This window comes from Terrapene carolina, unplaced genomic scaffold (genome assembly GCF_002925995.2).
Source record: "Terrapene carolina triunguis isolate 2854851 unplaced genomic scaffold, T_m_triunguis-2.0 Scaffold238, whole genome shotgun sequence".
NCBI lineage: Eukaryota > Metazoa > Chordata > Testudines > Emydidae > Terrapene > Terrapene triunguis.
In genome coordinates this window covers 10,624,265-10,638,407 of record NW_020664589.1, presented here as the reverse complement: position 1 = coordinate 10,638,407, position 14,143 = coordinate 10,624,265, and the positions used below count along the sequence as shown (strand labels likewise).

At 45.8% G+C, this 14,143-nt stretch overlaps 1 protein-coding gene across 1 annotated transcript in view; it reads left to right on the top strand.

Annotated features, from left to right (window-relative positions):
* VAV2 (vav guanine nucleotide exchange factor 2) overlaps positions 1-8,072 on the top strand; it is a 305,827-nt gene extending 297,755 nt beyond the window's left edge. The window contains exons 24-27 of the mRNA XM_026657295.2: positions 651-738; positions 954-1,077; positions 5,433-5,587; positions 7,313-8,072. Coding sequence (XP_026513080.1) covers positions 651-738; positions 954-1,077; positions 5,433-5,587; positions 7,313-7,357 — 412 coding nt within the window. The 3' untranslated portion in view covers positions 7,358-8,072. The remainder of the gene's footprint in view (positions 1-650; positions 739-953; positions 1,078-5,432; positions 5,588-7,312) is intronic.
* Positions 8,073-14,143: the final 6,071 nt, after the last annotated feature.

The window sequence follows — 14,143 nt, the reverse complement described above, 5'->3', positions numbered from 1 at the left end:
AGGCACCAGGGCATTACATGCTCTCTCTCATTTAATTATTTATACACAATGGACCAGCTTCAACAGGAGAGACTGAAAGACTGGCACTAGAATATCCCATAGCCCATTGGTTAGAGCAGCTCCTGCAGTGAACGACACCCAATTTCAAATCCCTGCTCCACATCAGACAGAGGGGAGAATTGAACCTGGGTCGCCCACATGCCAGGTGAATGCTCTAACCACTGGGCTAAAAATTATAAGGGAGGCAGAACTACCACAATTTCCACCTCCTCTGGCCGTTTTGTGAATGACGCTGGAAAATTTTGCTGGGGCTGAAACTGTTTGGCAAATTCATGAATCGTTCTGGGTTACCCAACACTGCACTTTTTGGCAAATAAATTGTTCGTCCTAAACGCTGCACCCAGCCCTTCTGCTGAGTTCTGTTCCCAGCTCCGACACCGACTCCCTTGGTCACTTAACCTCTGTGCTTTCGATTCCCCATCTGGGAAGGGGATAAGGCTGATGCACCTGCCAGGGGGTTGAGCCAAGTGGCTGGTGGTCATAAAGCATTGGTAGAAGGCAGAGTACTACATGCTAATACACGGCGGGACAGAAGCTGAAGCGTAAGGATCAGGGTGTTTCTGAAGTGCCTGCTGCGATTGTTGTCACAGGTTTAACGAGGAAGTCAAGCACATTAAGGTGGTGGAGAAAGACAACTGGATTCACATCACAGAAGCCAAAAAATTTGAAAGCCTTTTGGTACGTTTTTGAATCTGCTTTTCTCACTGTGCGTGTGACTTAGGGTGACCAGACAGCAAGTGTGAAAAATCGGGACAGGGGGTCGGGGGTAATAGGAGCCTATATAAGAAAAAGACCCTAAAATCGGGACATCTGGTCACCCTAGCGTGACTTGCTTTTCCGGAGCTGTGCTGAGCCCCATCGGTGATCACATGTACTCAATGTGTTCTCTCTAGGAATTGGTCGAATACTACCAGACCCACTCGCTGAAGGAGAGCTTTAAACAGCTGGATACAACGTTAAAATATCCATACAAATCCCGAGAACGTTCTACCTCCAGAACCTTCACTCGCTCCCCAGGTAAAACCCAGCGTGCCTAGGACAGTGGCTTGCATCTACAATAGTTCATGGACAGCCACCCCTCTGGTTCCCCTTTTAAGAAATACCTGTGTGATAGATGTAGGAGCTCTAGCTGGTCTCCAGCGAACAAAGGGGGTTCAGAGGCTTGAAGGCCAGAAGGGACTGTCAGATCATTTAGCCTGACCTCTGGAAAGAAATGTGCCCAGTACGGGACTTGAACCCATGATCCTGAGAGTGAGTCTGAACTAGTCAGGCTCCTTGTCAAGCACATGAGTGCAAGCTCAGTGTCTCCATTCTCCCCCTCCCTGGATGCTGAGAGGAAGGGCTCTTGGATTGGTTGCAGGGGAGGCATTTGTGGGGAGTTTGCCTTTAAGGCCTGGGCTACACTAGCAGGGGGGTTCGCGTAGCTGAAGTCGAAGTATCTTAGTTCGACTTACCTGGCCGTCCTCACGGCGGCAAGTCGACTGCCGCGGCTCCCCCGTCGACGCCGCTTACTCCTCCTGCCGAAGTGGAGTACGGGCGTCGATTAGCGGATCGATTTTTCGCGTCCAGACGAGACGCGATAAATCAATCCCCGATACATCGAACACTGGCGGGTAGTATAGACGTACCCTTAGAAGGCCAGTCTCCTAGGAAAGCCCAGCTAGGGGGTTTCTCTTTGGTCTTTAACTACTTTTGATTTCTTGTTTCAAACATCATTCCCTTACTGTCTGTGACTCTCTTTTGGGGGGAGGCGTCATCCCTCCACCACTTTTCCAAACCCTTTAGGATAATGATCTGGCCACAATTTTGCAAGACACAAAGCACGCGTAAGCTGAGGTGAGGAGTGGCGAGTGCTTGGCATGTGGCAGGATCGGGCCCATATTGCTATAATGAGTGTAATTATCCCGTGTCAAAAAATCTCTGAGGTCAACATCTTCAGCGCGAGAAATTTCAGGTCCTTTGCCATAAATAAATAAATGGAAAAGGACTGAAGCCAATCGGCATGAAGAGAAGAACTTGTTTCACCTCTGAGACTCACAAGATTGTCGCTTATCTATCTGTACAAGCGTCCATATGTCAGTTTTACTGGCCCCGATTCTGATGTCACTTATGCCGGTTTATACACCTATGATTTTTTAGCTCTAGTCAAAAACATGGTAAGCATATTGTGTGAAAAATTCCTCAACAAATGAACCTTTACATTACCATAGAAAATTCCTGTGAAATATTTCATTTTTTGAAAACTTGGAAAAGAAATTCTCAATTTTTTCCAAGATGTTTTTTTTAAAAGTTACATTTTGGTGATTAAAAACCCATTTTTCTCTTTTTTACTTTTTTTCTCCCCACTGAAAAAAGAGGGAAAGAGTGGATATTTTTACCCACCAAAACTAACATTTTTTTTTTGTTTAACATTTTTTCCTTTGAAAACCAAAACATTTCAACCGACAATGAATTTTGTTCGTGAACATTTTCATTTGGGTTAAAAAGGCATTTTCCAGCCCCAAAAATATTTTTTCAACTGAAAATGTTCAACTGGCTCTGTCCATTTTTCTTCAATGGCAAGTTGCTCCCAATTTACTCCTCTTGCTCCCAGCGAAGGCAAGAGAATTGGGCCCACTGACTGCAATGGACTCACTCCTGATTTACACCAGTGTAAGCAGCAGGAGGAGAATCTGGCCCATTGTATTTTGACTGTGCCGATGTACCCTAAGTCCTCCCAGAGCCACAGCTGAGGCTCCCGAAGAAGAATTGCTGCATGCTTAGTGTTTTTCTTTTTTGCAAGCTTCTACTGCACTGTGGATTTTTAATTTTCCTTTTTAATTCTTGTTCTTCTGCCTCTGTTTCTAACCTCTTTGCAGCTTCCTGCGCTTCCTACAACTTTTCTTTTCTCAGTCCTCAGGGCCTCAACTTTTCTTCTCAGAATTCCTCCACTCCTTTCTGGTCAGGTATATAACTCCTTCTGTTCTTGAGAAGAAAGCGCCATCTACTGGCCATCCCTAGGGCAGCAGGCCTCTGCCTGCTTTCTGACAGGACACAAACGGTATCAGCTTGAAAGCCATCCGCAGTGAGACCCTCCACCTATCCCCTGCCATCCCTCCCCAGCTATATAAAAAGTTCAGCTAAGGTGTTGCCCCTCCTTGAGGGTGTCAGCTGGGGGCAGAATCTGGTCACCAGAAAAATGCAAGAAACCAAATAAGAAAACACAGTGAATTAAATATGGAGAAAAGGGGTGGGGGGAGAAAAAAGAAATCTAAATCTAGTGGATTGGGATCTCACGATATACTTCAAGCTTGACCCGTTTTTCCTGTGTCTCTTGTAGATCGGAACATTGGCATCACACCATTTTAAAGACTGTTTTCTCCTTGCTACAATAATAGAACGTTCATTTCCAGTAGTTTTTGAGCTCTGATGTCTGAGTGTGCTCAGTAGCGTCATAATTAGGGCAGCTGGGAGGAGCCCACGATTTCAAAAGGTGATGGAATCCCCTATAAAATGTTGGAGCAATATTCAACTCCAACGTGCATCAGACAAGCATCCTCCTTCTCCTGTGGTACCAGCAACACCTTAAATGATCCGAAATGAAAAGGTGTTTAGAATCCAATCGCTTCTCGCTGTTTATGCCTTTTAACTTTTAGCATTTTCAGCAGCTTGGACAGTGAAAATCACGTCTTATTCCTGCCATGCTTGGTTACATACTTTTAAAAGACGGATTCCTTCCCCTCAGAGCTTTTCTGTGAAATCTGAATCCTGCAAGTGAATGAGATTGAGACAAAAAATCAGCTCTGAGCACGCTTCTGGTGAAAGAGTTCAAAGCTTTCATCGTTCACACTGTGTTCTCCAGCCTGGCACCCTTACTAGGCCATCTGAGCCCTGCAGGACATGTATTTTCTGTGTGTTAATTGTCTGTTGCCATCCGCATCTCCTTACGTCCTGAGTGCTGAAAACCTGGGCAAAGCTTCCTCCTCCAAACCCAGTTCAACCTCGGTTTGCAAAACATTTAAAATTGTAAACAGTTTTGTAACTGACAAGTCCTTAAGACTAAAGGACAGTTTCATAGAAACGAACAGCAGTAAAAAAAAAAAAAAAATTTTTGTAAACTTAAAAAAAAAACCTTTTTACCCCCTTGTTTGCCTGTGACGCTGAGAGCATAATTACTGCTATAACCATGTCCCTTCCCATCATTTAAACCCCCTGACTCCCTCTGCCTGTATAACCTGCACGACAATATTGCAGAGAATGCAGGTGGTACATTTCCCATATCGCCTTTGCAACCTCTGTGCTAAAGGCGATAACCCCCTTCTTCCCTGGCCTGAAGCAACTGAGATCTGCACCATTTGCTACAGTCTGGTTCTGTTCAATTCCTAATCCCGGGGAAGATATTTAATAATGGAATGCCACTTGCATGCTGTAAACTGATGACCAGTGTCTGGTCCTTCTGAACTAAATACATTAGTACAGTTTCTAAAAAAGGATTAGAGATGTCTGTTAATAAGAATAGCATCTGCAGTTCTGCTGACGTTGTGCTCGGAAGTGTGAGGTCTACAAACTGATTACGAGCTAGGATCAGTAAGAAATTCCCCATTGCTAGGATATTGTTGAAAAACTGTGTCCCCAATTAGGGGCCTTTTCACCAAAGCACCTATTTTGGCCAATGGCCACTGTCAGAGAGGACACCACCCTAGGTGGTCAGTCCTTGTATTGCAATTTACAGGTTCCTTATCTCCGTGCCATTGAGAGAATCTGCCATTGTGGCTAATCCCAACAGCTAATAAAGAGGTAGTTTAAATATAAATTGCTTTGTGGAATCTCCCTTCGATGAGGTGGCCCATTAGGTGTCAGAGCAGTAAAGGAACAACTGGAAGTGATGGAGATAACTTTGGAATAGATTTTTCTTGTTCCCTTTATTTTTATAAAACCTTTGCTTTTATCCCACTTCCCATAGAGATACCCCTTGACCCAATCACCTGTAGCAACACCCAACAATGAGAGAGAGAGAGAGACACACACACACACACACGACAGTCCCTTTCCTGGGTGTCCTTCAAAGTTTTATATCCAGTGACTAGAGGGATGATGCAACTGATTGAGACCCATTATGAGACCAAGGAGATGTTGATAATGGAAAACCCAGCCTTGGAAATCTGATATAACCATGCGATTCCAATTCACACATGACTGAAGGATTAAAATAGAGCCACCTCAATATCTAATTGACTGTCTTAGTCCACAGAGCTGTTTTCTGCCCTGAACTTGCAATGGAAATGGGGACTCTGGTAAAAACCCAGGTTGAACACAGTCTAGCTTTTCCCAGGATTCAGATGATCTCACACGACAACGCAGGCCTCTAATTCCCTTTCCTTGTCCACCCGCAGTGGTCACGCCTCCGGCCATAGGGACGGCGGTGGCACGCTACAACTTCGCCGCACGGGACATGCGAGAGCTCTCTTTGCGAGAGGGCGACGTGGTGAAAATCTACAGCAGGATAGGCGGGGACCAGGGATGGTGGAAGGGAGAAACAAATGGAAGAGTAAGTGATGGAGAGATGAGGGTTCTTTTATATTTAAATAACACCACTTTGCCTTTTTAGAACAGTAGGTGTGTTCAGATGTGGACTCGCTAAGAGAGCGGGTCAGAATTTTCCAAATTTCAATCTAATTTTATTTAAAAAAAAGAAAAGGGAGAAGGAAGCATTGCCTTTTCCCTGTTTTTCAGCCAGCTCTACCAATTAATCCGCAGGAGGTGGAAGAGTAAGAATTAGCCCCATTTTACAGATGGGGAAAACCGAGACAGGGAAAGTGACTTGACAAAGGTGTTGAAATGAATAGGTGACAGCAGTGAGATTAGAACCCAGGACTTCCCGACTCCCAATTTTGTGCTTGTTCCTCCAGACCACACTGCCTTATGGTGAACCCTAGTTTCAACTTAGGCCTTGTCTGCGCTGTCGGCAGCATGTCTTGTATGTACAGGTACGTGCTGCCGTGAAAAGCAGGCTGCGTCCACACTGCGGTGTGTAGCTACGTGTGACAGCAAAAGGCTCTGGCCGGGGGGAGTCATCACTGCTGGAGCTGCTGGATCACTGCCTTTCCCCGCTGCCTACCCCTGCCAGAGCCTTTCCCCACTGCTGGAGCCTTTCCAAGTGGTGAGGAAAGGCTCCGGCCTTGGGGAGGGAGTGGGACAGCACCCTTGTAAAAACAGCAGTGTAGACCATGGGAGGCGTGGCTTGGGCATGTAGAGAGCTGGGTAGGGTATGTACCCTAAGGTTCTGGCGTGTCTGGCCTCACCGTCTACTCCGCTATTTATACCTGTGCTAGGATATGTACTCTACATGCCTTTAGTAAGAGAGAATTGTGTGCACCAGCTAAAGGTTGGACACATGGAAAAGACTTCAAGAAACCAGGGTTGCAGCTCTGCAGTTGGATTCCTGCCTGGGAAAGCAATGGACTTCTCTGGCTTGCTTCCCTTTACCATGCAATGTACTAGGATCCCATTCCTCCTCCTGCTGGAGGTAGTCCTTGGCCAATGCTGTAAAATTATTCCGTTCAAAAGCACAGCAGCTGGCAGTGACCTTTAAATGTAGAGCAGCACAGAGACCGGGAACGGCACCAGGGCCAGTCTCACAGGCACAGCCGGCATCTGGATCTGATCCACCTTATGGCTTTATGCTGGGAACGGACACAGGAATGGCTCTGAAAGTCCATGGCTCAGAATCATAGACATTAGCAATTGTACTGGCTACAAGCGATGGTGCCTCAGGGAGACTACTCCACAGTCTAATGATGCTGATCACAATAAGGCAGTGTCTTTCTACGGTGCCTCCCATCAGACTTTGTAGACACTATTGAGTTAATCCACAGAGCAGCCCTCTGTGGGGGAGGTTTGTTATTCCTTTGTTAGTAATGGGGAAGACTGAGGCACAGTGGATAAATGACTTGTCCCAGGTCGTGCAGACAGAATCAGTAGCATTGTCAGGACTAGAACCTAGTCTGACTCTGTCCCATGTTCTCATTATTGGACCATGCTGGAGAACCAAGTGCTCTTCCACCCAGACTAGAGTCTCAGTCCCCCATAGCTGGGAGCAAGATATTGTATATGTGTCCGCTCTATGGATACAGGACCAGACTTCTGGGGCAACATAAATGGTGGGATGATGGAGCTCGTTCTACGAGGAAAAGGTCTCTCTGCTCAGTTTGGGTGGGTCTCTTTGCATCTCCATGCCCAAGGGGTCCTGCTCATCTTTCCTTTTCTGCTGCAGATTGGTTGGTTTCCTTCGACCTACGTGGAGGAGGAGGGAGTGTAACGAGGACCGGATCTCTGGCAGGCATCACCGAGCGCCCAGTAAAAGCCACCGCAGAGTGTGCACAGTGGTCCCAACGCCCAGGGCTCTGAGTGAAACACAATCAGAAATCCTCCAGTATTAACAACAAGTCTATTGTGAATTGTTTTACAATCAATCCTCTGTAAAGTGTGTGCGCGCGTCAGGGGGTGCCACTGGCTCTCAGTCCTGGGTTGTGTTACTTGTGTGTAAGAGAGAGTGTCTATAAGGTAATACTTGTCTGTAACAGCAGCAGGAGGGTCCTGGGAAGATCATGCTCAACAGCCTTGCCTGAGCAGGACAACTCAGCACAGCTCTGCTCAGACACTTCACCCAAACCCATTTCACGGAGGGTGTTTCAAAAGCCACCCTGGGGCTCATGGGAGGCTGGGGCCAATGTCTCACTCTGACTGAAGGTGGAGGGAGCGTTTCAGATTTCTACTGAGAAGGAGCAAGCCAGCCCCACAGTAACAGAAGAGGCGACCTCACCCCACCCTGCTCTCTCCCCCTGCTGCTTGAATGGACCCCTCTGGATAATTATTTTTCTTGTCAAGTCGGCGTGATCGACGGCAGAGCCCAACTCTGCTGCCCTCCTGAGGTGATTTGGGGAGCAGAGCAGAGGCATGGTGAGGAGGCCTCTCTCCATGAGCTCTGTAAGATACCCATTGTAAACTAGGAATGAGTTTTTGAAAGAGAGAGAGAGAGATGGGTGTGAAGTCAAACTCTGGATACAGCCACACCCAGACATCATGAGAGAGTTCCAGTTTTGCAACGTGGGTCCGTTCTCTTGGACTAACTTTGGTCCCACTAGATTCACCCAGGGCAGAAGGGACAGCCCTTTGCCGGGATGGTCCCACCTGTATCAGGATGTCTGGCGGTGTTCGGGGGCTGCAGAATGTGCCCTCCCTGGGAAGAGTGTTTGGAAGCCATTGATGTGCTGGGTGGCGCATACGGTAATAGCTCTAGATGTGCATCGTCTGCTCCAGCGTGTGCACCATTCACAGCGCACCTGTCCTGTGCTTAACAAGAGTGCAGAAGCCCCTGCCAGACTAATGGCCTGTTCCTGTAGCCATTATACACATCTGCCTCATCGACCTCCAATGGGGCTTACTCACCTGAGTAAGGACCGCAGGCTGAATCCCTCATTATCCAAAAATATGTTGTAAAAGAGTCTCTTTGCCCCATCCACCAGCACCATGAGGTTACGCCCCAAGTCTTCCCACCTGTTCTCTCCCCCTCCCCCCCCCCCCGCCCCCTCTGGAGCCAATAAGGAAGAATTCTGTGTTGCCCTCCCACTGTGTCTTTTTCATCATTGCACTGCTCTGAATAACGTACTCCTGGGTCTTTTGTTTTCCAAATTGTGTCCATTTTACGGGATAGGCAGAATTGTCCAGTGGAATCAATTTCAAGTGACCTCTGCCAGGTGCTGCCCTTTGCTCACCAGGGTAGCATTTCCTTTCAAAGTGCACTATTTAAAACAAACATGATGCATCCCCGACAAGGAACAACTCCCCCTTCCCCCACTTTCAAGGCCAAGAAATTCTCCTCCTGTTGCTTTAAATGAGGCTTGGTCTGCGCTACAGAGTTAGGTCGACCTAAGGCAGCTTACGTCCACACACTACAGCCTTGCTCCCGCCGATGTAAGTGCCCTGCTATTCTAACATCATAACTCCACCTCCATCAGAGAGGCAGAGGGCTTATGTCGGTGTACTTGGGGTGACGCTGCGTTACTTACATTGGCTGTTAGCTGTCATTCTTGTCAAATTCACGGCTCCCAGTGTGGAGCCGAGATCCCGGGCTTTCAGCCCCCCCACTCACCCCACCACTGCTCCTCTTAAGTCGGTGGAAGTGCTCCTGGTGAGGACACACGCCACCGACAGAAGAAGAGTAGTGTGGACATGAACCACTGCAGTTGTACGTCGACCTAAGATATGTCAACTTAAGTTTCTAGTGTAGACAGTGCCCTTTTGGGTCGTTGCTCCCATCTCACGTTTTTCAGCAGCCCGACAGCTTTGAGACTTTGCTACTGGGCTTTGGGCCAGATTCTGCTCTCATTTGCACTGATGTAAATCCAGAGGAACTCTAGATTTGTACTGGCATAATGGACACCAACGGAAGTGATCAAGGCTGCTCGCCTTTAGAGGAGAACTGCAGCCATACCTCTTCCGATGGACGAATAAAAGAAACGATATCTAGCCATTCTGCAAATGCTCCAGGTATAATCTCTGGAACAATAGCAGGATTGTTGCTGCCAGACTGGGATACTAAAGCCCAAAGGAGAATTCTGTGCACTGAGTGAAAAGGAAAACAAATGACCTCTGAAGGTAAATTGCTGTTTAGTGACCAGGCATAAGCTGAATAATTTTACTGCTTGTTTTGACGTTGGTGTTGGGGTTTTATGTTTTCCTGTGTTCTGTCTCGATCAGTCTGAGCCGCCTGGTTGCTCATTCTTCCTCGTGCCAAAGCCGCCAGTGAAACATTCATGTTGCGCTATATTGATTAGAAAATATTTTAGTTTAACTGTGCACATATTAAGCGATGACTGATTAAACTGGGTGCCTGCTGCTCAAATGCCAGTGTCTAAACATGCCTGTGGTCAGGTGGGGATTGCAATTTGCACACAGCCCAGGGGCGGTTCCTCTTACCCATTTTGCTCTCATAGACTCATAGACTTTAAGGTCAGAAGGGACCATTATGATCATCTAGTCTGACCTCCCGCATGATGCAGGCCACAAAAGCTGACCCACCCACTCCTGGAATGATTCTCTCCCTTGACTCAGCTGTTGAAGTCCCCAAATCATGATTTAAAGACTTCAAGTCACAGAGAATCCTCCAGCAAGCGACCCCTGCCCCATGCTGCGGAGGAAGGCGAAAAATCTCCAGGGCCTCTGCCAATCTACCCTGGAGGAAAATTCCTTCCCGACCCCAAATATGGCGATCAGCAGAACCCCGAGCATGTGGGCAAGATTCTCCAGCCAGACCCGCATTGACCATTGATACTAATTACCTGCGATGGCACGTTATTGACCTATTGACTAAAATCACGTTATCCCATCAAACCATCCCCTCCATAAACTTATCAAGCTTAATCTTAAAGCCAGAGAGGTCTTTCGCCCCCACTGTTTCCCTTGGAAGGCTGTTCCAGAACTTCACCCCTCTGACGGTTAGAAACCGTCATCTAATTTCAAGCCTAAACTTCCCGACGGCCAGTTTATATCCATTTGTTCTCGTGTCCACATTAGTACTGAGCTGAAATAATTCCTCTCCCTCCCTGGTATTTATCCCTCTGATATATTTAAAGAGAGCAATCATATCCCCCCTCAGCCTCCTTTTGGTTAGGGTAAACAAACCGAGCTCCTCGAGTCTCCTTTCATACGACAGGTTTTCCATTCCTCGGATCATCCTAGTGGCCCTTCTCTGTACCCGTTCCAGTTTGAGTTCATCCTTTTTAAACATGGGAGACCAGAACTGCACACAGTACTCCAAATGAGGTCTCACCAGTGCCTTGTATAACGGAAGCAGCACCTCCTTATCCCTACTAGAAATACCTCGCCTAATGCAGATTGGTTGGTTTCCTTCCAGAGTGCTGGAAAGAACAGAGCAGTCAGATGTCTTGTGGTTTTGTTAAAGGCTATTGTCCGGTGCTAACCTATTTCAGTTCAGTCTTCTTGATTGTCCACGACCTCTGTACCATTTGATTTTTGTCATCTCAGCCTGCCAGTATTGAAAGGAAATGAGGCCGAGCTTTGGAGAAGGAAGCTAAAAGGAGGCTGAGGGTTTGTGTACTTGGGGACACTCAGGAAAATTAATCTGAATTAATTTTTAAAGTGGATTAGATAAACTGCATTAAATCCTTTTGTGGATGCTCTTATTCAGAAGTAAAGTGGCCTTAATTCAGATCAGTTTACTTCACTTTGGAAATTAAGTTTGAATTCAGCTAAGGACACTTTAATTCTAAATGATTGTCCACACCGGGCTTAATGCAGTTTAACTAATCCAATGTGAATTCACACCCTTAGTTAATTCAGATTAATTTTGCTGAATGTCCCCATGTACACAAACCATATGGGGAGTTGCAGGCCTAGCTCCCACTGAAAGGGAATTGGGAGTTGGACACCCACATCCATTAAGCTCCTTTGAGAATCCCAGCCTACAGGCCAAGCTTCTCAAGGCTCACTGGTGATTTTGGTTGCCCATCTTGAGATGACTTCAAGGGGCCTGATTTCCCAAACTGCGGAGTATCTGCTCTCTGTGGGGAAAAAAAAGTCTTTAAGATGTCGCAAGTTAGGCACCCAAAAATCACTAGTCACTTTTGAAAACGTAGACCAAAGGACCTGATTCAACCTTCGGTAGCATCCGAGGGCAGAATTTGGGTCCAGAAGACCCAACAAAAAATGGATAAAGAGAAGAAAATTCAAGATAAGAACGTAAGAATGGCCATACTGGGTCAGACCAAAGGTCCATCTTGCCCACTATCCTGTCTTCTGACAGTGGCCAGTGCCAGGTGCCCCAAAGGGAATCATCAAGTGATCCATCCCCTCTCACCCATTCCCAGCTTTTGGTAAATAGAGGCTAGGGACACCATCCCTGCCCATCCTGGCTAGTATCCATTGATGGACCGATCCTCCATGAACTTATCTAGTTCTTTCTTGAACCCTGTTATAGTCTTGGCCTTCACAACATCCCCTGGCAAAGAGTTCCACAGTTTGACTCTGCGTTGTGAGAAAAAATACTTCCCTTTATTTGTTTTAAACCTGCTGCCTATTAATTTTGTTTGGTGACCCCTAGTTCTTGTGTTATGAGAAGGAGTAAATAACACTCCCTTATTTACTTTCTTCACACCAGCCATGATTTTATAGACCTCTATCATACCCCCCCTTAGTCATCTCTTCTCCAAGCTGAAAAGTCCCAATCTTATTAATCTCTCCTCATATGGAAAGATGGTTCATTTATGCCTCAGACATTTCTTAAGCCTTAGCTGAATCTGTTTAAAATTTCTGTTAAAAAAACCTTGTTATGTTGTGCGGGTCTGTGGACAGTGAACCCCTATAAAAAAGCATGCACCCCATATCACTGGAGCCTTATTCGTTCTCTCATGTAGCATGTATAGTTATCTTTGCCTGTTACCAAACCATGTAATAGATACTGTACAGTCTCTGCCCGTAACCGGGGAATGGCTCCCCCTCCTCACTCTCAGCAAAAATGAATCATTCCTCAGAAAATCTCTCTCTCTCTCTCGTGTTTACTGTTGTAAGAAACTTGTTACAAAAGATTCTTCTTGTTTGTAATTAATTATTCAGCCAATTGCCACGCTATATATCTGTGAATAAGAAGGGGAAATGTTTTTTATGATGGCGAGAAAATTGTATATATATTTTAGTTCATCGCAAAACATTCAAAATTGTAACGGGATATGTTGGAAAATAATATGTAAACTCCTTGATTTTTTTTTTCCTTTGCACTGCACTAATTGAGATAGAGGGGGCGGGTGGAGGGAATGTCAGATAAAAAGTTTGTTTATGGAATAGTTTCTAGCTCGGAATTTGGAAATCATTTGGAGTAGCTTGTTATGCTGGAATAGAAGCTTTAGCTGCGACTTAGAAACCCTTCTTGCATGAGGTTTTCCAGATCTTTTTCAGTTACAGTACATCAAAGTAAATCCCACAACAAAAACAACGTGTAATTTTACTGATAGATTTCCCCCCCCCAAACCATGGTTTTTACTGCAAATAAACCTACATTCTTTTCTGCATAAGAGGGTTGGTTTCATGTTGGACTTCTTGTTTCAAAACGTTTGCTTTGGGAAGATAAGTATTGCCAGACTGGATCTGACCTCTGGCCCATGTAGCCCAGTTTCCTTTCTCCAACAGTGGCCAGCACCAGCTGCTGCAGAAGATGCAAGTACCCTGCTCCAGGCAGCTATGAGATAATCTGCCCAGAGAAAAGTTTATTCCTGACCTACTAATTTGAGGTTGGCTGCTTATACCCAGAACATGAGAGTTCATAGCCCTTCCCAAACCTTTTTTTTTTTTTTATCCTTACTATTTCAGGTTGAATGCTCATGTTTTCCAGTGAAACAACCAATCCTTTTTCTTTTTAAAGCCTGCTATGCTTTGTACAGTGCAGCTTTTTCTTCTTGCCCAAACTGTTTCCATTTTCTGGGCAAATTAAAAATACTGGCACATTGATAGTACGATGACTTAGAATTTTTGCAACGTTGAGACTTTGCTAAGCAGTCGGTCGATTAGGCCAAGATCACTGCATTTTTTTGCCTCGATGGGCTTTTATGCACAGAGCTAAGATACAGGTTTCTGTGAGATAAGTCCCAATTCTGCATGATCTTCAGTTACTATGGAAAGTCATATACTGAATCCAACAGCATTCTCTATCGGTGTAAAAATCATAAAGCTGCGTAAAAGCTATGCCAGAGGTTTTTCTACAGGATGGGCCTATTTCCCCAGAGAAGGGGGACCCAAAATTTCACTATGAAATGTCATATAATTGAATTAATAATAAAATATTTATTAAATGGATCTGTACCATAGTATCCCTGCTGCTTTCCCCTATTCTCTTTGACTCTTCAGCAATAGCCTTTAACTATCCTCCCACATTAGCTGGGAGAACTTGCTAGTGGCAGCAGAATGTACGTTGGTGACATTTCGCTTTCTTTCTCAGCAAAGTTTCGGAGCTGATTCAGAAAGTTGCTTCTCAATAGCGGTCGAGGTTGCTTTAAATGTGACTCCTATGGGGATCGTTCCAGCAGCCCTAGCC